This window comes from Leguminivora glycinivorella, chromosome 1 (genome assembly GCF_023078275.1).
Source record: "Leguminivora glycinivorella isolate SPB_JAAS2020 chromosome 1, LegGlyc_1.1, whole genome shotgun sequence".
Taxonomy (NCBI): Eukaryota; Metazoa; Arthropoda; class Insecta; order Lepidoptera; family Tortricidae; genus Leguminivora; species Leguminivora glycinivorella.
The window spans coordinates 21008945-21033402 of NC_062971.1; the positions used below are offsets into that span (position 1 = coordinate 21008945).

At 37.3% G+C, this 24458-nt stretch overlaps 3 protein-coding genes across 3 annotated transcripts in view; 2 read left to right on the forward strand and 1 right to left on the reverse strand.

The window, feature by feature from the left end:
* Positions 1-6439, forward strand: part of LOC125226886 (ATP-binding cassette subfamily G member 4-like) — a 149942-nt gene extending 143503 nt beyond the window's left edge. Inside the window, exon 11 of the mRNA XM_048131050.1 lies at positions 5796-6439. Coding sequence (XP_047987007.1) covers positions 5796-6185 — 390 coding nt within the window. The 3' untranslated portion in view covers positions 6186-6439. The remainder of the gene's footprint in view (positions 1-5795) is intronic.
* A 6219-nt stretch (positions 6440-12658) lies between these two features.
* On the reverse strand, positions 12659-14509 carry LOC125225900 (malate dehydrogenase, cytoplasmic). Its single transcript, XM_048129766.1, has 2 exons — positions 14338-14509; positions 12659-13779 (listed from the first exon to the last, which is right to left on the reverse strand). The coding sequence occupies exons 1-2, from the start codon at positions 14338-14340 to the stop codon at positions 12787-12789; spliced, it is 996 nt and encodes a 331-aa protein (XP_047985723.1). The 5' UTR covers positions 14341-14509; the 3' UTR covers positions 12659-12786.
* A 240-nt stretch (positions 14510-14749) lies between these two features.
* LOC125227447 (leucine-rich PPR motif-containing protein, mitochondrial) lies at positions 14750-24332 on the forward strand. Its single transcript, XM_048131769.1, has 9 exons — positions 14750-15012; positions 17449-17636; positions 18992-19190; positions 19306-19624; positions 19936-21477; positions 21607-21843; positions 22634-22780; positions 22906-23626; positions 23736-24332. Exons 1-9 carry the CDS (start codon positions 14879-14881, stop codon positions 24164-24166), a joined length of 3918 nt encoding a protein of 1305 aa, XP_047987726.1. The 5' UTR covers positions 14750-14878; the 3' UTR covers positions 24167-24332.
* The last annotated feature ends 126 nt before the right edge of the window (positions 24333-24458 follow it).

The following is a 24458-nucleotide window of genomic DNA, read 5'->3' on the forward strand; positions in this document are numbered from 1 at the left end:
TGCTCAATGCGGTATTATGTAAACATTTATGTATTGAATAAGTTTTCATTATGCATGTTTAACTTGAAAAAACCGGATAATGCTAGTCTGGCTCGAACACCGAAGGTTACGTGTACATTTTACTATTTTTTTTCTCACAACTATATAAATAATCATGTACTGATGTATGGTGTAATACGATTTATTTTCCAAATTTCATAGTTTAGGTCAACCGGAAGTACCCTATTAATTTTGACTTCCTTGAGAGTGTAGTATTTTTTTCAACTCAATTAACCTATGTTGTATTAACCTACTTAAAAATGAGGCTTTTTTACAGCTTCAAGGAACGGTACAGTACAGTACACTTGAGTATAGGGTTTTTCCGAAATAAAGAATATTGACAAATAGATAAACGGATTGGCACGAAAGTACACAATTGTATAAGGGTTCCATTTTTCCCTTTTGATCCGAAAAAGATAAAAAATCTTTGTCATTCAAAACTTTATGTGATTTCTCAAGTCAGCGTTTTTTAATTTATTAAACATTTCATTTTCATTAATTTATTTTAAAATGTTTCCAGAAAGGATAGATAGATCCTATCACACAAAATTTCATACAAAACGATGTCTTACCACTTAAAGGTAATGTTAAATCACTTGCTGTTTTTTTGAGTTACTTAGCATAAATTTATCTTATTTCAATATTTTGTAATATAAGTACGTTTACACACACTGAACCCTATACGAAATTTGTCAGTATACTAAACACTAAGAAATTTCTGACAGTTAATGTTAAAAATCAATTTGAAATGATTTATTTTAACCAATATTAAAAAATAACTATTCGGTCAGAGTGAGTACTTTCAGACATAGTCTCAATAAAAAGGGAAACTACACTCTCTGTCTCATTTATAGAGGTTATACTTGACGACAAACCCACCTACCATACACTATTTAAACAAGTTTTAAGAGAGTAGGCTAGATTTTTATAAGAAAAGCCTGCTATGTGACGCAAAACACACGATCTGGAAACATTCACGATTTCTACAAATAGTACAAAATTATCGCTATGTATGAGATTGTACAAATCGGGCACAAACATCTAACACCTGCCTGTGCCTGTGGTGACGGGTTAAGAATTTCACCACCCCCTTTCTTCCCGTGGGTGTCGTAGAAGGCGACTATGGGATATGGGTTATTTGTGGCGTAGGCGAGAGGCTGGCAACCTGTCACTGCAATGTCACAGTTTCGTTTTCTTTCAACCCCTTATTTGCCAAGAGTGGCACTGAAGCTTTAGTAGTTTCATGTGTTCTGCCTACCCCTTTATGGGATACAGGCGTGATTGTATGTATGTATGTATGTATGTACATCTAACACATCTTTTTATACAAAATTTCCGAAAATATAGCTATGTGTCATAATTCACATAGCAGGCGCAATTCCAAAACTGCTGTTATAAGAAGATAATGTAGTTATGTGATTTATTGCAGTTAGCGATTATAGGAAGAACATTCAATGTATGGGCATCACATATCTACTTTTGATAAAACCTGTAATACTGAAATGAACTCGACGCTGTTTTTGGAGCATATGTATTTAGAAATAAGGTTTAAAATGGCATTGAAAACGAAAAATCGCTAAAAATCACATAGCGAATTTTGCACGCGCAGCGACGATACATAAACCTAAATATATATTTCCAAAAATACATACACACATACATATACAGGCTGACTTGTAATTCGATCTATTCCTTCAAAGGGGTTATTCTATAGGTTATTTGCAATGTTTTTGTCCCAGTCAACTGGGGGTCGAAAATCACTAGTTTTTGAGTTATGCGAGTTTTTAGTTTTTTTCGAAAAAATTCTGCCTCTCGGCCTATGAATGCAAATTGTAAAAAAAGTATTTGCATTAGGATATCAATTCTTTTTTTGTTTCGTAGCTCATGAATTGAGGATTATTTTTAACATTAAAATCATGTAATAAAAGTTATGCATGCTTAAGAAATAAAAGGTTAAAGTCACAAAACGGAGTATTTTTTTTACATTTTTCTTAAACAAAGGCGGATTAGTCAAAAAAATGTAGGACACTTCGCGTACAAATTGCAGAAACGAATTCTGTATGTCATACCCTTTCCAGAAATATACAAACTTTGACATGTTTAACTCAATTATTGAAAATAATGATTTTAATTCTTCTTATCATGCCTTATCTTATCTTTTGTTTATTTAGGCATTAACGGTCAGGTCAGGTCAAGTTACCGTTAGTCAGGTTCGGACATGTTCGTAATAAACAGAGGCTTCATTATCTTTCTTCATCAATCCGTTACTTTCAACTATCCTTCCAATTCGGACATCCTGACTAGGTACTTTCTTTATCAAATGGCGGCTTACCAATTTGAGGAATACGCGGATATCCTGTATTGTTATGGATTTAGTGATGGCAACGCTGCTGCCGCTCAGCGAGCAGCAGCATTATATTCTCATACGCGAAGTGTCATACATTTTTTTTTACTAATCCGCCTTTGTTTAAGAAAAATGTAAATAATTTTTAAGAAAAAAAAACCGTCGCCTTTCGGGTTCTGGTGAAAGTTACTTGCGAATGTTGGATTATGTAGAAATGTGTAGGTATTTTTTAAAACTGCTTTTAATGCTTTAATTATTAGATGGCAACATAAATGAATATACGTATAACGTTAAGGTTTGAGGAGTTTCCTCAATTCCTCATGAATCCGATATTATATTAAGTATAAGAAATCGAAGCTTGACAAACTTTGACTTGAAAACTCAATATGCTTAACAAACATAACTAAATAAATAAATGTCACTGTTCTGAACTTAAATGCATGCTTTTCTTGCAAAAATACCAAAGTCACTTATGAGTGTGCCGTTCAGATTTGAGGAGTACGGTTCTGACTATCATCAGCAGTTCCACTGCACCAAATGTCACTGTTCTGGACGCAAGTGCATGCTGTTCTTATAAAAATACCAAAGTCACTATAAGCGTGCCGTTCAGATTTGAGGAGTTCGGTTCTGACCATCAGCAGTTCCACTGTACCAAATGTCACTGTTCTAGACGTAAGCGCATGCTGTTCTTATAAAAATGGCAAAGGCACTATAAGCGTGCCGTTCAGATTTGAGGAGTTCGGTTCTGACCATCATCAGCAATTCCGCTGCACCAAATGTCACTGTTCTGGATGACAGTGCATGCTGTTCTTATAAAAATACCAAAGTCACTATAAGCGTGCCGTTCAGATTTGAAGAGTTCTATTCTGGCCATCATCAGCAGTTCCACTGCACCAAATGTCACTGTTCCGTACCTAAATGCATGCTGTTCCTTTAAAAACACAAAAATCACTATATGTATGCCTTTCAGATTCGAGGAGTTCCCTCGATTTCTCCAGGATCCCATCATCAGAACTGGGTTCTGAGAAAAATGGGACCAATCTGTATGCATATACATTCAATTAAAAAAAAATTTCAAAATCGGTCCAGTAACGACGGAGATATCGAGGAACAAACATTAAAAAAAAAAAAAAAAAAACATACAGACGACTTGGTAACCGTCCTTCTTGAGATATGAGGCGACGGTTAAAAATACTCCGTTTTGTGACTTTAACCTTTTATTTCTTAAGCATGCATAACTTTTATTACATGATTTTAATGTTAAAAATAATCCTCAATTCATGGGCTACGAAACAAAAAAAGAATTGATATCCTAATGCAAATACTTTTTTTACAATTTGCATTCATAGGCCGAGAGGCAGAATTTTTTCGAAAAAAACTAAAAACTCGCATAACTCAAAAACTAAGTACCTAGTGATTTTCGACCCCCAGTTGACTGGGCCAAAAACATTGCAAATAACCTATAGAATAACCCCTTTGAAGGAATAGATCGAATTACAAGTCAACCTGTATACATATAAAAACAACTAGGAATCCTTCATTCTACCAGCAAAGAAATAATATACATAGGTACTATACACGGTGTAACATGAGAAAACCGAATAATTTTAACAGCGTATATTCCTTAGGTAGCTACTACAATATAATTGTCGCTACTGTAGGTACTAGTATAAAGGTTTCCTTAACTTAGGTAATAGTTTTTTGTCCGTCAGCTGTAATATTTGAGTTTAAAGCAGTGACTTATTTCGCATTATGCATCAAGTATTCCTAAACCATTTCAAAGCTTTGCGCCGGCAAGCTTTGTTCGCACTGCCCCGGTCGGTACACCTCCACCGGTGACCCAAATTCTTGAACAGTCTGGCTGATATCATAATTACTGTACCTACAAAGTTTAATCAAAACCCGTTATGAACTAAGGTTGTTATCGTCCTATCACGAACCCATTATATTCTCATCAGGCGATAGGTCCCTAATAAAAGTTTGGGGTAATTTTGATATTCAAGTATAATCGGAAATACAGAACAAACAGGCAATAATAGCAAGGTGGAACTTGGCTGGTACCGACTACAAAAATAATTGATTAGTAGTAGTAGTAGTAGTAAAACACTTTTCCCCTCACTAGCTCGGAAACACGTGTTTTGTCCTTTAATACCAGCGGGTAAAAACGCATTTTATCCACTAGTGGGTAAAGTAATTTGACCTTGAATAAAGTCAAATTAACTGCTTTAAAATTGATAAAAGTAGGTGAATCTAGTAATAAAGATGATTTACCACCTGTGGAACTACTGGAAGCAGTGGTAAACGCATTTTTTGCGTTGTAGTTTCCTCGCTATAGTGAGGGGAAAAGTTTTGTGTTACAGTCGGGTGCAAATGTATTTTTCCCCTCACTAGCTCGGAAACACGTGTTTTGTCCTTTAATACCAGCGGGTAAAAACTCATTTTATCCACTAGTGGGTAAAGTAATTTGACCTTGAATAAAGTCAAACTGACTGCTTTAAAATGGATAAAAATAGGTTAATCTAGTAATAAAGATGATTTACCACCTGTGGAACTACTGGAAGCAGTGATAAACGCATTTTTTGCGTTGTAGTTTCCTCGCTATAGTGAGGGAAAAGTTTTGTGTTACACTCGGGTGCAAATGTATTTTACTTCTCGTGTGTTAAAAAACTCGCAAGTTCAGGATTCTATTCTCGAACCACTCGCTTCGCTCGTGGTTCAACTATAGAATCCTTTCACTTGCTCGTTTTTCAATTCCAAACTCGGCGTTAAAATACAACTTTGCCCCCTTGTATAACAAATAACTATTACTTCTCGTGTGTTAAAAAACTCGCAAGTTCAGGATTCTATTCTCGAACCACTCGCTTCGCTCGTGGTTCAACTATAGAATCCTTTCACTTGCTCGTTTTTCAATTCCACACTCGGCGTTAAAATACAACTTTGCCCCCTTGTATAACAATTAACAAATAACTATTATTGTACCAGTAAATAATACAACACACGGGAAAAAGATAATAGTTTATAATTTATAGATATTTAAGTTTAGGTAGGAAATCTAATCATCATATATTATTATTATTATTTGCTTTTTAGTTTCTCCGTGTTTTCTATGGCGCTTATTTTTTGAAGGCGGTTTTATTTTTTTAATTACCTATGCCTAATTTGGTCATTTTGGGAAATAAATATAGTTTGGTTATTAACCGATTAGAGACTATGAAAACCGATTTATAACCGAGGCCAAAAAGTCTCGGTTAACCGGTTTGCATTCCCTAATCGCATCGCATCGCATCTCCAATCCAATGTAAGGAACACAGAATTAGATTTAGATAGAAGAAACAAGTTCATCTATTTGTAGGTATATATGGCGCATGCTGCCACCAAAATTACCAAACCACAATGTTTTGTTTTGTTTCAGAATGGTTCCATAGTAGGTCCAGCCACCGCAGCCCCGCTTCTAGCGCTCTGCTCCTACGGGATGGGCTTCGGCCCCAAAATAGAACTTATCATGAAGGTCCTCATGGCTGTCTCCTACCTTCGCTACACCGTCACAGGATTCACTTTATCCTTATACCAGCACAGAGCTCCTTTGGACTGCGACGATGTATTCTGTTTATACGCTGATCCTAAATTGTTATTGAGAGACTTGGGAATGATTGATGATAATTACTATTTCCAAATCCTGGGGCTGTTTGCATTTACCGTGTTGCATAGGGTACTGGCGTACTACGCTCTGAGGTACCGATTGACCGTAGAGTTTTCTAATAAATACGTAGCTTATGTAAGTAAACTACTCAAACATAAGTAGGTAATTTCAATTAGCTGAAATTGTGTTGGGTTGCAATGGCATATATTTTAATGAGGTGCGGTGTCATAAAAAAAAAACCTCGGTGACAATATAGGGGAGCGTGGGGGTATGAGAGCCTTCTAAGGATGTTTGATAAATAATACAAACAGATATAGTATGAATTTTCTGAGATGAACGTTTCGCTTTTGCCGTAATCTGTTAAACAAAGGCCTTTGTTTCTATTATTCACTGCGGCTAGCTCCCGTTTCCACAGCACGTGCTAAAGTCTCAGTTTAGTTAAAAAGCAACTATCATGATAGCAATAAGGTTCAAATTTATTAAACAGTTTGCAGTATGCAGGTAACTTTTTTTAAGATGACAAAACGTGTTATCTCCGAAAGGGCTTTTTATGTATTTGAACCTTATTACTATCACGATAGTTGCTTTTTAACTATACTGAGACTATAGCACGTGCCGTTTAAACGGGAGCTAGCCGCCGTCAATAATAGAAACAAAGGCCTTGACAAAAACATTATCTGTACTTACTGAAATAGGACATTACGATACAAGTGCGTAAAAAAGGAAGTTCTAAACGAGTGGCGATAAATTATAGACGAGATAAATTCGACACGAGTTACGAATTTCCTTTTCGCACGTGTATCGTACGACGTTTTTCAGTAGGTACAGATGAGCCTCCGAAGTTTCGACCTGGCATATAATGAACCACTTCTCGCACTAGTGCGTAAAAAAAAACAACATCTGTACTGAAAAGTATATTACCTATACGTTGTGTGTTTGTGATAATTTAATAAACTACGTATCTACCTCAATATTACTGGCTTTCATTTTAGTGTAAGTATATTTTTTTTACACGTCTGTAACATGACGAGATGATAAGGATCCGAATATCTAATTATACATTACAACTATTAGTCCGAATTCTTAACTAGATGTACAGTCCGGTCTGGTCTCAGAAAGCATGAAACTTGGTATGTATATAGCTTATAGGTTTATAAGAAAATATGGAAGTAGAAACACGCCGAGGTGTCAATGTTTCCCCTCTTTCCCTCCACTTTTGGGCGGTTCTCAGGGATGACGTTCGGTGCCTGATTTAGGTGCTGATTTTTATTTACTACTTTATTGATATGTCAGTCAATTTACTAAAATCTAGCCTAAATATAAAAAATATTGGTGGTGAAGGCCTCCATTAGAACCTTATAGTTTGTAAGAAATCTGACATTTTAAAATCACCGAAATTATGTATGGGCACTGTAATCAATTTGCACCACCGAATTCAATTTTTTTCACATTATTCCACATTTCAACTTAATATATAACTTATTATTCAATTTATTGATATTTTTCATTTTAATTCGATGACAGGTCATGTAAAAAGGCTCATAATCGCGCAATTTTATTAAATTTAACATGGTAATATGCTAGTCATTATCGAGTAGAGAATTTTGTACCCATAGAGTGGCTTAATTTGCTTAGAAACATAGTTCTATGTTTTTACAAAGTATATCCTACAATTAAAGTATGAAATGTTAGAAAATAATGGACATTTAATCAGTTTACAACGTGGCAATCGAAGTCGGTGGTCACTTTTTTTGATATCGGTGGTCAAAAAATCCACCGAAACCACGGAAATCAACTCCACTGATATCAAATTTTATAGCTTTTTTGAAGATAACTGCAATAGCATGCATGATACAGAGGAGATGTCATAATGTCGTAATAACATACTTTCAAGGATTTATTAGTACCTTACATAACGACAAATGGACCTAAACTGTGGGAGTAAATTGATCCACCGAATCTTAAAAAACATGGGACCAAACCCAGCGAACGACTGAGAAACCTTCAAAAAGTCCCCTTTATAAAACGGTACTTCATCTCCTCGACACTGAATGGTTAAAACATAGCTAAAACTAACTATATTTGTGCTACTACGTCCCTGATCTACTAATTTGTAAGAGTACTGTCATGTTTAAAAAATTACACTGAAATCAGTCACTAGCCCGGGACACATCGTAAATTTGTCTTTACTCGATGAGTTTAGCTAACATATTATTTTTATACAGAAAATATGATAGGTAAACTAACACCTTATACGTGAATATCTATAACAACTGCGATCAACAACTCCATTTTGAGTTATGATTTTTTGTTTTGCAAATTCTGAGTGCGGGACACGCCCACCGAAGGTCATTTTTCGCATTTAATATTTTATTACTCATATCATTCAAATAATAAATAAATAATGTTAAGGTGTACCAAATAGAACAGAGGCTAATGATTATGCCTGATTTAATTCAGATTTTTAGAACAGTCCGTTCTGACGTTTTTTGCCTCGGACACGTAAAAACGCGCCCTCTGAGAAATGCCCTTTTGTATCCCTGATTTCAGTTTTTTAATATTTCCATGAAAACCGTGAAAGCTATCATCACGATGTCTAGGAGAAGTATATTTTTCATAAAATTCTCTACAATATTGTCTATGGAAGTATAAAGCTAGAACTTATAATTTTCAAACTATGCTCATTTTCCCCTAACAATATTTCTCTTTGATGACCTGAACGATAAGTAAGACTAGCAACTTTGCTCTTTTACCTGTGGCGATGTTGCTTCACAAAATTGTTCCTTGGGTGAAACTGATCCGATTTAGCTCAATAGTCATGAAATCGCACGTCACTACCCCCCACAAAGACAAAGGGAAAGGGCCGGTTTCCTCGGTGAAATCTATGCATTACTTCTTTTTGCTCTTAGTGACTAGGGCAAATCGTATATCATTTTCGTGTAATATACGAGTTAATCATTTCTGAAAAAATCGTTGCACCTTTTCATACAGCCGCGAGCAGCCAACATTGAATTTTTCCCCTCACTAGCTCGGAAACACGTGTTTTGTCCTTTAATACCAGCGGGTAAAAACGCATTTTATCCACTAGTGGGTAAAGTAATTTGACCTTGAATAAATTCAAATGAACTGCTTTAAAATTGATAAAAGTAGGTGAATCTAGTAATAAAGATCATTTACCACCTGTGGAACTACTGGAAGCAGTGATAAACGCATTTTTTGCGTTGTAGTTTCCTCGCTACAGTGAGGGGAAAAGTTTTGTGTTACACTCGGGTGCAAATGTATTTTACTTCTCGTGTGTTAAAAAACTCGCAAGTTCAGGATTCTATAAATAACTCGCAAGTTCATGATTCTATAAATAACTATTATACAAATAACTATTATTGCGCCGCGCGAAGGTCGTCGCCAATGAATGGGCCGCGAACTCGCGGCCGCTGACATGTACTTGTAGCGCGGCGATAGAATCGCGGAGTGAGCCGCCCCTGGTTTTGTATGCTGCCAAGTTCTCTCTTACATAAATGGCTACCGGCATGATAACTATTGCAGGCAGTGTAATGAGTGTAAGGATTCTTATTTTTTAAAGAGTTCTTTGGCCGGAGTGTCTACTGTCTACAGGTACCTGAGCAACGATCCTGACAGCTCGTTTCTGAAAGTGAAAGACCCTCTCCCATTCAGCACAACGTCCCCAGAGCTCCGCACCGTACTGTATTAATGAATGGACAGTGGCGAAATAGCATGTCCGGGCTACTTCTGGAGCCACAGACTTTGCAACTCGACCTAAGGCAAAGCACGCACTGCCCCGACTACCACACGGTTTATCTACTTGCTGGTCCCATTTTAAGCCCTGATCGCCCTGATCAATCTTTAAACCTAGGAAAGTAGTCGTGGATGCCTGTTCAAGTATTTTCCCATTAATTATGAACTATCAACGGCGTGGTCATGCGGCCCGAAAGATTAAAATGCACAAAGTGAGTCTTTTTGAGATTTAAAGCTAAGCCATTCCATGCGAACCATTGAGACAGCTGAGTTGTCGTTTCATTCAAGGCTCGCTGAAGACTTTCAGACGTTGGTGCAGTAACTATGGCAGCAACATCATCGGCGTACATTAAAATGTTGGCAGCCTGTATCGCAACCGGTAGGTCGTTGAGGAGAAGTGAAAAAAGTATGTTAGATACTGACGATTCTTGCGCTACGCCCATATTAGTTGCCTCTGAGGGATCTGATCTTATTTTTTCACTATCCCCTACCACAATTGGTACTCATATAAGACTTGTCTAGAAGCACAGTATAATAAAGAGTACTATCGTACAGTATGGCCATCCCCACTCCCCGCTGAAAGTGCCGCCAACCCCCTCTCGGTTACCTCACAGTTACCGCCTGTCAATAACACGAACCGTCGACCTGTCATATTAAATTTCACTCATACAAGCGTAGTACGTTCACCTACACGATCTAAGACTGTGTGCTAGGAATGCGCCTCTTTCAAATATTTGATCCCCAGTGTCCGAGGTGTGCTAAGAAGCAAAGAAGATCGAGTATTATAGAGTTAGAGTCAAAGTAAAATGTGTAATCACAGTGCATAGACTGCCATCTCTCGACGTAGGCTTAAGACTTTTGAACCTCAGTTTTGACAATTTGGCCCATATTCTTAGCTTAATATGTTTTAAAATTTCAAATATTAATATTAGCACCATCTAGCTGAGCCCTTCTTCTGTGTGGTACCTACTGAGGTAAGTACGTTTTATTCTTAGACTTTATCTATCTATACGGAGTTATATATGTCTTTGACTAGAAGTATAGGTAGTCTAATGAGTATTATTGTATTTAGCGCCGTCTCTCGGCAAAATTTACTAAGTAATTTACGCGACTTGAGACTTGTGCGAACCTTTAGGCATGGAAAGTCATATGAAAAGTTGTCGAAACTAATAATAGATGGCGCTGCATTTGAATTTCTTGACTGATAACTCTAATACTAAATTGAATATACTCTAAGGTAGAGCAGAGTCTAACTGGGGAATTACCTCCGCTTTACAAAAGACCGCAGTCAAGTAGCACTAGACTTTACTCATTGTTGTGTTCCTGCCGGTGAGTAAGGCAGCCAGAGCTCCACGAGGGTGCGGTATGCTGACGACTGGAGGACCTATGGAAGTAATTATTAGGACAATAGATCCTTCCTCCTTCCTTATTTCCTTCCTCCTCCTTCCTTCGGTCCTTTGAGTCGTCGGCACCCAGGCCCCTTCTAAGTACAGGTTTGTACAAGTTTCTAATGAGTCGAGTCGGCAACGCCACTCCTTGAGTGGCAGGCGTCCATATGTAACAGTGACCGCTTTCCATCAGGCGGACCGTATGTATGTTTGCCACCTACGTGGTACAAAAAAAAACTCTCGACGAATTCACCTTAAACATTAAAAACTAAATCAAAATCGATTGATTCGTTCGGGAGCTATGATGCCAGACAGACATGTCAAGCGTCAAACCTATTATTATTATAACACTCCGTCGTTTTTGCGTTGGTGGTTAAAAACAAGAAACCTCCTTCAAAACTATAATAAAACACAACTTTCTATGAAAATCGGTCAAGTGCGAGTCGGATTTCGACATTTCCATACAAAAAGGTCATGAGCGCCCAAGGACGTATATAAGGGGGGGCAGGGCCGGATTAAGGGTAAGGGTGGTCAGAACCGAACTCCTCAAATCTGAACGGCACACTTATAGTGACTTTGGTATTTTTATAAGAACAGCATGCACTTACGTCCAGAACAGTGACATTTGGTGCAGTGGAACTGCTGATGATGGTCAGAACCGAACTCCTCAAATCTGAACGGCACACTTATAGTGACTTTGGTATTTTTATAAGAAAAGCATGCATTTAAGTTCAGAACAGTGATATTTAGTGCAGTGGAACTGCTGAATGCTGATGATGGTCAGAACCGAACTCCTCAAATCTGAACGGCACACTCATAATGACTTTGGTATTTTTGTAAGAAAACCATGCATTTAAGTTCAGAACAGTGACATTTATTTAGCTATGTTTGTTAAGCATATTGAGTTTTCAAGTCAAAGTTTGTCAAGCTTCGATTTCTTATTATAATCGGATTCATGAGGCATTGAGGAAACTCCTCCAACCTTAATGTTATACGTATATTCATTTGTGTTGCCATTTAATAATTAAAACATTAAAAGCAGTTTTAAAAAATACCTACACATTTCTACATAATCCAACATTCGCAAGTAGCTTTCACTAGAACCCGAAAGGCGACGGTTTTTTTTTCTTAAAAATTATTTATTTTAGACATAATTTCTATTTAATAAGTCAAAGAGAAAGATATAAAGGAAATGAATTGACCTTGACGTCACTCCTCAGTATTTCATATTAGCAAATCGTTTTGATAGTTCATAAAAAGAGACTAATAGGAAAATAGCCTATACTTCGATAGATAGTCATAATTCAAACTCTAAATTCATTAAATTTCCCTACAGCTATTCAAGCTTACATATAGGTTTCTATCTATATTACATATTTATGTAACATATGTAACTGAGATAAGAGCAGTGTATTACGTCGCGTCGAGAGAACTCTTGACCTGCTATGCTAGGTAGTAGATTACATAAAACAGATATCTGAAGGACACAACAAATTTTAGTTTTTATCAACAACTTTATTATTGCCAATAACATTTTCTAATAAAACGATTAGGTGTATACCCTATACAAATATGTGTAATGCTATTAAATACATTGATTTTCAATCTTAAACTTTACTCAGTCAATCTTTGCACACATCCAGCGCATCCTGTTTCTCCTCAGCCAGCTCTTTGCCTGTGTTGTCCAACATTTTGCGTGCAAAGTCAGAGATAGTCAGACCTTCAACAATCTTCCATTTACCATTGTTAACAGTAACAGGGAATGAGAACACAACATCCTTGGGTGTACCATAAGATCCATCAGATACAACACCCATACTCACCCAGCGGTCACCTGTGCCAAGGAACCAATCCCTCATGTGATCAGAAGCAGCCTTAGCCGCAGACAAAGCGGAAGACATTTTCCTTGCAGCAATGACAGCAGCGCCTCGCTTTTGTACAGTGGACACAAAGGTGTTTGTTAGGTATTCATTATCATTGATTGCAGACGGTACTGGTTTCTGGGCACCTCCAACAGTTACAACAGCATTGGAGGCATCAGGGAACTGAGTGGAAGAGTGATTACCCCAGATGACAACATTCTTTACATACTTCACTGGTACTCCAAGTTTAGCTGCCAATTGTGACTGGGCACGGTTTTGATCTAGACGAGTCATGGCTGTGAAGTTTTCCTTGGGAATAGAAGGAGCATATTTAGAGCAGATGAAGGCATTAGTGTTAGCAGGGTTGCCAACAACCAGGACTTTGATGTCTTTGCGAGCAACTTTATCAATGGCCTGACCCTGCTCTTTGAAAATGCGAACATTGGCAGAAAGAAGATCTTTTCTTTCCATGCCTTCTTTCCTAGGCATAGCACCGACAAGGAAGGCGGCTGCAACATCCTTAAATGCTTCCTCGGGGCTAGCCGTGGGCAGGACACCAACAAGAAGAGGTAGTGCACAGTCAGCCAGTTCCATGACCACGCCTTCTAAGACTCCCATCATTGGGGCGATATCCAGAAGGTGGAGATAGACAGGCTGGTCAGGGCCAAATACAGCCCCAGACGCAATTTGGTACAGCAAGGAGTAGGCGATTTGACCCGCCGCTCCTGTAACGACAACCTTGATTGGTGCAGCCTGGAAAAATAAAAAAATAAATATTGAAAAACGATTCTAATAAGATTTTTTTATCAGTGGGCCACAAATTATATTTACGAACGCCCATTTTAACATACGAATAAAAAATAACAAAACACTAAAATTAACGGTTCAGATTTTAGTTAATTACCATGGTAACCAGTACAGGTTTTATGACAGTGGTTTGAACTAAATCTTCAGATTTGGAGCCCCAACAACACGCCATGTCTCAAATTGATAAAATATATGTTAAATAGCATAAAAACTCCTATTAATGATTAGATTAACTTACTTATCATAATCATGATAAGGATAGGGCAACATAACTACATTACCGGCAACCGGTTAATTGATTGTCCGGTAATACAGAGTATAATATATTATTTACGCTAAAATTGCTAAATGGAAATTATCTAAACGTTTTAAGTCACAATTTAGAGATAACCTGAGGATTTTTAACGCTTTTTGAGATATAGAAAACACAAGAACTACAATAAAGGTCAAACCAAAGTCAATGGAATAATACTAGTAAAATATTCCATAATAATTTACACATACCATGTCTTCGGCTTCAATGGATTATTTCTCAAAAATAACCAAAAACGCGTCGCGTTTATCGAACAGTAGATGCGTGAAGGTCGCGATGTCGCAAATTGCACACGACACTACCTCTGTCTTTTTTTATTAGGTGTAGTGTAAATTAAAACTATTATTAATCACTCACAATTACTTAGTGAATGATTTTCTGATAAAGTTTATTTCCGCTCAGTCAGACAGCTCATAGATCTACCATTCATTCGCTCTTCCTATTCTATTTCATTCATTTTCATTACGAACCATAGACCAAAGAAAAAGAGTGTTCACGTTCAGATCAAATTCAGATGTTCAGATTGTACAAGATTTATAGGCGGACTTTCGGTTTACTCAAACAGCCGCGAAATAAAAAGTGACAGATGACATAACAAAATAACCTCCAATTCTTTTAATGTGGAGGATTTTCTTATAGCCGACACAAAAGTATAAAAATTCTACTAAAACACCTCTTTTTAGGTATTCTATACTAAAATATTGATTTTCAAGTGAAAAGCACGACATCAAAATGTCGTCGCTTTTACGTTCCACTAAATTCGTGCGATATTTCACGGGTGCGGCAAGAACGCTTATATTAAACTCAGCTAAGTCTGCAGAATCTAATTTATTGGTTAATCCTATTGCACTGTGTTCCGCTAACAAGTAAGTATGAATTATATTTTGAAATCCTTTGTTATGAAGAATTACTTCATTTTGATATAAATTACTCGGTTAAACCTCATTTGGCTATATCTATAATTAACTTCTCTATTACATTTTTCGTTCCCAGACTGTTTTAAAAACAGTCATCAACAAAATAAAATAATAATTATTTAAAGATGCCTAGACAGTCTAAGATGGCTAGTGTTGAAGGGTATTAGAAGACATCATGATTGGAAACAAAGTGTTTTTTTTTTCCTTTAATAGTTTACTGTCTACTTTTAACCCATTCATGGCCAAGGACTGTCGAGCGTACACATCACGCCGGGCCACCATACAAACCGTTTTTAGCTAAAACGCGTGACTCAGCTCATGGGTCTCTGGCCTGGCGCGAACGCAAAATAAATTGCCGCTTATGAATCCGGCCAGTTGAACAATATTATGCAAAATTTTTACTAACCAACTGTTTTCTGTTCATATTCAAAATAAATGTATTTACTAATTTGTTGCTATTTGTAAGAATGAACATTTTATAGTCTGACCAGAAATATATGATTGTCGAGAGGATGCTGTTATTCTCATGTAATTAATTAATTATACGGTTCAGAAAAGTATTTAAAAAATATTTATAATGAAATTCCGCAACTTAGCGCGTGATTATGTATATTTCTAGTCATCCATAGCCAAGGTCACAAAAATCACAAAATACGAAATCACTGAAGAGCACTGGGACGAGTATAAAGTCGCCAACGAATAAATCGTGACTAAATAGAATTTCCCATATTGCTCTAAAATACATCCTAATAAAGGGGATGGGAAAAATAATTTCTTGAGTTTTTGTCTAAAATACCACATGAAAGATGAGACGACCGCTTAATCCGCCGCCGCTCAGGTGCATTCATTGTTTATTGGCCAAGTGTCACCGATAATCTTACATGTGGCCTGTCATGATCTTTGTTTTGGTAAACGTCATTATAATAAAAACAATAGAGCACTTAAAAACTGTTATAAACACCACGCAAATGTTTAGAAAAAAACTTGTCTTGTAAATATTTGTCACACACTTTTATGATAATACAATAATTACTATTTAATTTGTGACTGTTTAAGCTGCCCTGTTTATGTAATGAAACAAAAAAATATAGCATGGTAATATGTTTGGTTCTTAGAAATGTTGCTTGCTGCCATCCAAACAGTAATCCATTGTAAAATGGTACAATTTGCAACGAATTTCGTCATGAAATAAGCTTTAAAACAATGCAATAAAGTTTATTATTGCGTGCTATGAAAATATGTGTAGATTTTACAAGTAGCGCCAGGCCACGGTGACCCATACCTTGAGTCGGGTCTATAACTTCAGGCATATATGTATTATTTATATTTTTGAAATGTGGATTCATCCATTTGCTTGGAACACGTATGTATCTCGAATTTCAGAATATTTACTATATTACACTTATAGTAAACCAAACTTGAATATTCTCGACCCCATTTCACTAAAAAAAAAACATGTTTAGAATTTTTTTTTCATTATTACCTTATGAAAATGGTTGTTAGCTCAAACTATACTTACATTATTACGTTATATTACGTTTTGTTCATGTTTAAATCAGAATTTATTCAGGACTCACATGCGAGTCATCGGCCCTGCGGAACTGTTCCACCATGACTCATAAGCTGAGTTGCTGGCCCTGAATGGGTTAAGAGGAACTAAGGAGAATGACCTAATACTACTACATATTCAAGAAGTGTATGTTTGTTAAGTGACACTACACTACCATTTTATTGAACTGATCTATATACATTGTTATAGGTTGTCACACTTACTAACTCATTTATTATGTGTGAACAGGAAAAAAAAAACCTATTTTCGAATTTGAGTTCTGATTATCAGCCTGTTAAATTTCACTTCATGAAATAATAACCTAACCACAAAATTAAAATTTTGAAAAACCCTCTACATGCTCTAAATAGTGGACGAATTTTCATGACTACATGGCTAATAACACTACCGCCTAATTTAGCTTTCAAACAAAAAAAAACTGGTATTTTTATTAAAATTACCTGTTTGAGCATCCTTATGCTTAAGCAACCATGTCCATACCCTTTACTTGAAAATGGCATGTAGGTATATTTGTTTAATTATTTTATTTTAAATTCTCTGCTTTATACCTTGTGTATTTATCACCATATTGCAATGAATGGTATCATTAGTACAGAAATATCACCCATCATCCTCCCTTCTCTATCGTGGCTTTGACAACAAATGCTAGCGATGATGTGCAACCCTGCAGGCCACCTTAAGCTACTCATACTCAAGAAAATGAACATATGGGTCTAGTAAAAGTTTGTAAGCAGTAGTTGTTTATATGCTCACAAGCTTTTACTAGGCCTATAACTTTTATAGGTTTAAAATAATTACATTTCTCATATTTTCAGTGTACTTTTGCGTGATTATGCCACTTCCAAAAAAGCAGAAAGTCTTGAACCGTTGCTACAAAAATTGGATTCAGAAGCAAGAAGGTTTGGCCGCATTACCAAGAAAGACATTGATGAGGTTTTTGATGAGATAAGATCAAAGAATGACATCACTAGTTCCCAGTCCTTGCTTGTAATACGGTGTTGTGGTAAGAAAGCCTTAAATATTTCAAATTTATTTAAATTATGAGTAGAAATCTTAATCAAAACCTTAAAAATATATTATGTGTAAATAAAATTCAATGGAATCACTAATTATAAGGGGATATATAACAAGAATCTACAATTAATCACTTTCTGGGATAATAATTTGCAATCATTTCTTAATGCTTGTTTACACCATTTTTTTTTTTATGACAAGACATAGTATAAATTAGAGATGGGCCGAATACGGACTTTGCCGAATACGAATATTCGGCCGAACATTCGGTTCAGCTGGTACCGAACCGAATATTCGGTTCCACTATATTTTAAATCCTGGCTTAAGAGTTAAAATTTTCAATTATTGTTAATGAGTACTAACTAAGGCTCTTAATGTTCCTATAATTTAGTGCATAAGAAAATTTAGATTTTTGTTTCTTAAGCTACGTTATTTTTACTTTTTAGGGTTCCGTAGTCAACTAGGAACCCTTATAGTTTCGCCATGTCTGTCTGTCCGTCCGTCCGTCCGTCCGTCCGTCCGTCCGTCCGTCCGTCGGATAATCTCAGTAACCGTTAGCACTAGAAAGCTGAAATTTGGTACCAATATGTATATCAATCACGCCAACAAAGTGCAAAAATAAAAAATGGAAAAAAATGTTTTATTAGGGTACCCCCCTACATGTAAAGTGGGGGCTGATATTTTTTTCATTCCAACCCCAACATGTGATATATTGTTGGATAGGTATTTAAAAATAAATAAGGGTTAACTAAGATCGTTTATTGATAATAATATTCATATTTTCGGAAATAATCGCTCCTAAAGGAAAAAAAAGTGCGTCCCCCCTTTTGAACCATATGTTTAAAAAATATGAAAAAAATCACAAAAGTAGAACTTTATAAAGACTTTCTAGGAAAATTATTTTGAACTTGATAGGTTCAGTAGTTTTTGAGAAAAATACGGAAAACTACGGAACCCTACACTGAGCGTGGCCCGACAAGCTCTTGGCTGGTTTTTTTTACATAATTATTGTAGGTACTTATATTTAACGCATTTTTAACCCCCTTTGGTCCTTAGAATCCTGAAATAGGATGTCATTATCCCAAGAATTACGAAACAATTTACGCTATTTATTTACTTTGTTTATTCGGTAAATATTCGGCAATATAACCGAACTATTCGGCCGAATACGAACATTGAAAAACTTGCCGAATATGCCGAATACCGAACATTTACCGAATATTCGGCCCATCTTTAGTATAAATGTATAACTTAGTGAAAAACCATATAGCAAAACCTCTTGCTCTTGCTAAGCTACATGGTAACGAATCATAGAAATGACATTTATTCACTTTTAATTCATAGGTGAACTTGTACCCGAAGAGTTACCAGAACAAAGAACACTCTTAGTCCAGAAAATATGGAGTGTACTTACAGAACGGGGTATCCCTATGGATATTTCACACTACAATGCTCTATTGAGGGTTTATATTGAAAATGAGCACCCATTTTCACCAGCCCAGTTCCTTGAAGAACTGGAGAAGAAAGGACTGCAGCCTAACAGGTATTACCTTAAAAACAGTTTATGAACTGCTAACTAAACTATCATCCAGATCTATCTTTGCTCATCTTTGATTTAGACAGAACAGAACATAATATAAATGTTATGAAAATTGCAGGGTGACTTACCAAAGGCTCATGTGGCGTTATTGTCAAGAAGGAGATGTTGACGGCGCAACAAAAGTTCTAGAGAAAATGAGAGAGCTTAGTATGCCGGTGTCCGAACCAGTCCTAAATGCCCTGGTCATGGGCCACGCATTCCACGGAGACACCAATGGTGCCAAAGCTGTGCTGGAGACAATGGCTGGTGCAGGCCTGCAGCCGACTAACCGTACCTATACTCTTCTTGCGTGTGGGTATGCTAAACAAGGCGATATAGCTGGTGTAGAAAATGTCATCAAAACTGCGACCGACAAAGATGCTTACTTAACTGATAAGGTATGTTTTAGTAAATTAATTGAGTTCTAAGAAGTAAGAACCTGGTCTAAGAAGTCTTTTTTTATTATTTTATTATATGTGTACTAGAAAGATGAAGAATAGATAATAATAGTAAAACATTGTGACTAGAAACCATGTAATATACCATATAAAATGGGTGTTTTCTATGTATATAAGTATGTATTTATCTATTTAAGTATGTATATCGTCGCTTAGCACCCATAGTACAAGCTTTGCTTAGTTCGGGGCTAAGTTGATCTGTGTAAGGTGTCCCCAATACTTATTTATTTAATATTTCATTTTTTTTTCAGGATATTTTGGATATCATTGAACATCTAGCAACTGGAGGTCACAATGATAAAATGGAAAGTCTTTTCCAACATCTTCAGAAGGGCATGGGCTACAATCAAGACGTCTGCAATGTTATCCTACGGTTACTCAACAAAGGGCAGCTGGATGCAGCCAAAAAAATCATGAAGACCATGCCAAAGACTACCAACAATGATGATACACCATTCAAAGGGGCATTCTTTATAAAACAGCTTTTAAGAGTTAAGAAGTCGCCTGAGGACATCATTAAGGCTTGCCTAGAACTAAAGGAAGAAGGATTAGTTCCTAATTCCATCTATATAGCCACTGAGACAGCATTACAGCAGGGACACGTTGAACTGTCTCAAAGTCTGTTCAAGGAGCTTCAAAAGGAAGGGCACGAAATACGCCAGCACTATTACTGGCCACTGCTTGCACAGAAAGGACGGGAGGGTGATGAAGAAGGCCTATTGCAACTTATCCGTGACATGGTGAAAGACGGAAACATTCCCAGCGGCGAGGCTTTGAGGGACTATGTCATACCACATCTGATCAAAAAAGACACCCCTTTGAACATAATATTAAAACTCCAAATCGCAAATGTGCCGGTTGCACATGCGGCAAGGAATCTCATGGTCGAGCTCTTGCAAGCGGGCAAACTAAAACAAGCGGCGGAAGTTGCATTAAAATATAGACCTAGAGGCCAGTATTCTCTACTTACGAGACCACTTATTATTGCACTGAGCAAAACTAAAGATATTAATTCATTTTCCACAATTTTGCACGTTATTTGCAGCGCACAAAGTCAAGTCACACAAACTGACGATGATGGCCACGATGACGGTCAAAATGAGTTCGAGGTTGGTCGAATTGTTCTCTCGGCTTTGAAGAGCCTATCCAATGTTGACACAGCTCAGCCACTACTGCGAGCTATTCATTCAAAGGGCTTAAGAATTAGCTCTGAATCTGCAGAAGCCATTCAACAGTATCTAGGAAATAACTTGACAACGGAACTTTCGGAATTACTTTCTCAACTTACGTCACCCGATCTTGAAATCGCTCCATTAGAACATCAGAGAACTTATAATAACGAACCCCGAAGCTCAGCTCATTTGGAGAAACTACTAGCTCAAGGAAAACCTGACAGTGAAAAGCGCCTACAAAGACAACTCATTTCAGCTTACGTTAAAGAGAACAATGTTGAAAAGCTTAATAAACTCTTGGTTGATTTGAAAGCTTCCAATTTCGAACTGTCCAATGCTGTTCTTTCACAGTTGTACGAATTTTACTGTGTGCATGATGATGTAGAGAAAGCTAAGCAAATCCACTCTGAAATTCTACAGAAGGATCCCGAATTTGTGTTAAATAAGTTCAAGCTTGTCCAGATGTCATATGCGTTAGTGAGAGCAGGAAAAGTAGAAGAAGCGATCCAGTTTTTGAAGGACAACAGACACGACCCGGAGTCAGATAAAGGAACTTTCATGCTCAACTCCAAATGCTGGCAAATGCTGAATAGCTTAGCTGAAAAGAAGGATGATGCTAATGTAAGTATAGAAATTACCCACAATGTAACTAGCCTATCATGGTATAATAAATGTATCTACTCTTGGTTTTTTAAAGTATTTATTATTTATTTATTAGCTATGTATATGCTAATTACTTTCCTTCAACAGGTAATAGAAATGACCACGGTACTCATAGAAAACAACTACATTGAGCCGTCCAACGTGATCTTCGGGCCCAGCATCAAGGCGTTCCTACAGAAGGGCGACGTGGAAGGCGCGCTCAAGCAGTTCGAGAGCTGCTGCAAGCAGTACCGGTGCACGCCGTGGAAGGGCGAGCTCATGAAGGTGCTCATCACCAAGGAGGACGCCAGCAGGCTGCAGTGGCTGGCAGACCTTAGCACACAGGTATGCTTGGACTTCATATAATCAAGTTTTTTGAGAAAATTAGTCAAAGTAAAATTTGATTTCACTGCTTTCAGAAAAACACCAATATGTGACTCTAAATAAAAAAGGCGTGAAGCAACTTACATAAATATAAATCAATAAAAAACTTCTATGTATGATTATTGATTTATATTATTGTTTTTTTTTTTTTTAATATTATAGGACATTCTTACACAGATTGACTGAGGCCCACGGTAAGCTCAAGAGGGCTTGTGTTGTGGGTACTCAGACAACGATATATACATACATACATACATACATACAATCACGCCTGTGTCCCATGAAGGGGTAGGCAGAGCACATGAAACTACTCAGGTTTCAGTGCCACTCTTGGCAAATAAGGGGTTGAAAGAAAACGAAACTGTGACATTGCAGTGACAACGATATATATAATATATAAATACTTATATACATAGAAAACATCCATGACTCGGGAACAAATATCTGTGCTCATCACACAAATAAATGCCCTTACCGGGATTCGAACCCAGGACCGCGGCGTAGCAGGCAGGGTCACTACCGACTGCGCTAGACCGGTCGTCATTATAGATGTATTATGTAGCTACATTCCGAATATAGGTGTTGTTTTTTCGTGGAACTTAGCTTTTTTTGTTTTGCTAAACCTAATTGTGCTCCAACATTCAAGCAGAATAACTGCATACATTTTCTAATTTAGTTTCAATTGATTGTTATGCTTCACCATCGATAATATTAATGACTGCTTAAATGTCAAAACCCCATCATACTTCAGATCCACGGCGAAGTGAACGTCCTGCACGACCTGGTGCTCGCGTTCGTAGAGTGCGGCCGCCTGCGGCAAGCGCGCCGCATCCTCGAGACGCCGGGGCTGCAGGCGCGCCACAATCGCCTCAATGACGCCTGCGAGCGATACGTCGAGGTAATGTACACACCTATATGACTTTACGTTATCAGTTAATCTACACCAGATTTTTTTGAGTTTTGAGTGATATCAAGCATGTGGACCCAATTTTACAAAACTTACTCTTGATTTTGTGATTCCAGGAGGGCAAATCCGAATATCTCGAGGGCCTGCTCGAGGCTACCAAACAACTGTCGCACATTGATCGCTCCAACATTTTCTACCACCTCCTGGTCACCTACTGCAAAGCCGATGAGACTGACAAAGCTCTCGGCCTCTGGACTATCTTGCAGGAAGAAGGCGAAATCCCGAGCGATCAATTCCTGTCTCACCTCGGCAAGCATCTGAGAACAAAGAATAGGCCTGTACCTTTCATCATTCCTGAAGACCAGGACTCAAACAAGCAGAATAAAAGAGAACAACAGAAACCTAAAAAAGCACAGGCGAAACCGGATCAACGAAAGGTTACAAGACAAGATGTGACTGCGGAGATTGAGAATTTAGTTCACGCTGATAAACTTACTGAAGCACTGGATTACGCGGTTAAATCATTAGACGCAGGGACGACGGCAAAATCTAACATACTGAAGTATCTGCTGAAGAAACTGGCTGAGCAAGGAGAGGTCGAGAAGATACAGGAGCTAGGCAAGCGCCTGACGGAATCTATGAAACGTAATGTGACTTACGATGATAAACTAACTCTGGCCATCTTCACGCAGGGCGCGGGCCCGCAGCACATCGACAGCCTTTACGAGGCCGTTAGTAGCGCCATGACCGACGATGAGTTAGCGAAGGCCCTGGTGAAATTCCCACGAAGCAATGCGCTTGCTTCCGTCATACAGGATGATGCTCTCGTTGAAAAGTGTAAGTGTTATAAAATGTTAAGAATTTAATTCAAGGCTTCTGTAGCCATTTTTTTTAATTACATACCATAGTAACATATAATTTTAATGTATAATTAATTACATTTCAGGTCGCAAAGTAGCCGAACTATCAGCTTCCAGAGGACAATACATGCCAGCAAATCTTCTCTGGATGGAGTACATACTAGCAGGAAAAGACCAGCAGGCTGACTCTCTCTGGGACAAATCCTTGAACAGTGTCCAGAGTGTAGTCTTCAGGCGACTACTGCAGGAGAGCCATGTCAGGAAACAACCAGAGTTAATAGAAAAACTTATAACAACAATGCAGAAAAACAAAAACATAACTTCAGGGTCGCACGCCAATGCATACTCTAGATTAATCAACATGCATTTACTCGAAAATAAAGTCGATGAAGCGCAATCCGTTTTAGAGAAGGCTGTGAAGCTCGGCGTTCCCATCAACGAATTTAATAAAAATTCCCTAATTAAGCTGAAAGAAGCCGTAGAAGCAACAGGAAAAAGTTTCAAATATGCTGTTTAGTTAACTACATAGATACTACATTTTATAGTAATTTGTTTTATTAAGTAGTGTGGTCATGAACTTGTAAATAATGTTGTGAAATTAATACAAGTACTGAGTATTCATTATTATTAATGTACCTTATTAATATTATGTTAGATGTCATTAAATTGTTAGTTAATAATTATTCATCTTTTTTTAATCCCCCCAGTGATTCAATACACACAGCCTTCTAGAAATAAGATATAGATCCTGCTCTAAGGAAATAGAATTATTTGTAGACGACCGGTCTGGCTCAGTCGGTAGTGACCCT

Coding starts and splice junctions, on each gene's coding strand:
- LOC125227447 (XM_048131769.1), top strand. CDS start 14,879: ATGTCGTCGCTTTTACGTTCCACTAAATTCGTGCGATATTTCACGGGT. Junction 19,191..19,305: donor AAAGGACTGCAGCCTAACAG/GTATTACCTTAA, acceptor TGAAAATTGCAG/GGTGACTTACCAAAGGCTCA. Junction 22,781..22,905: donor CCTGCGAGCGATACGTCGAG/GTAATGTACACA, acceptor TTGTGATTCCAG/GAGGGCAAATCCGAATATCT.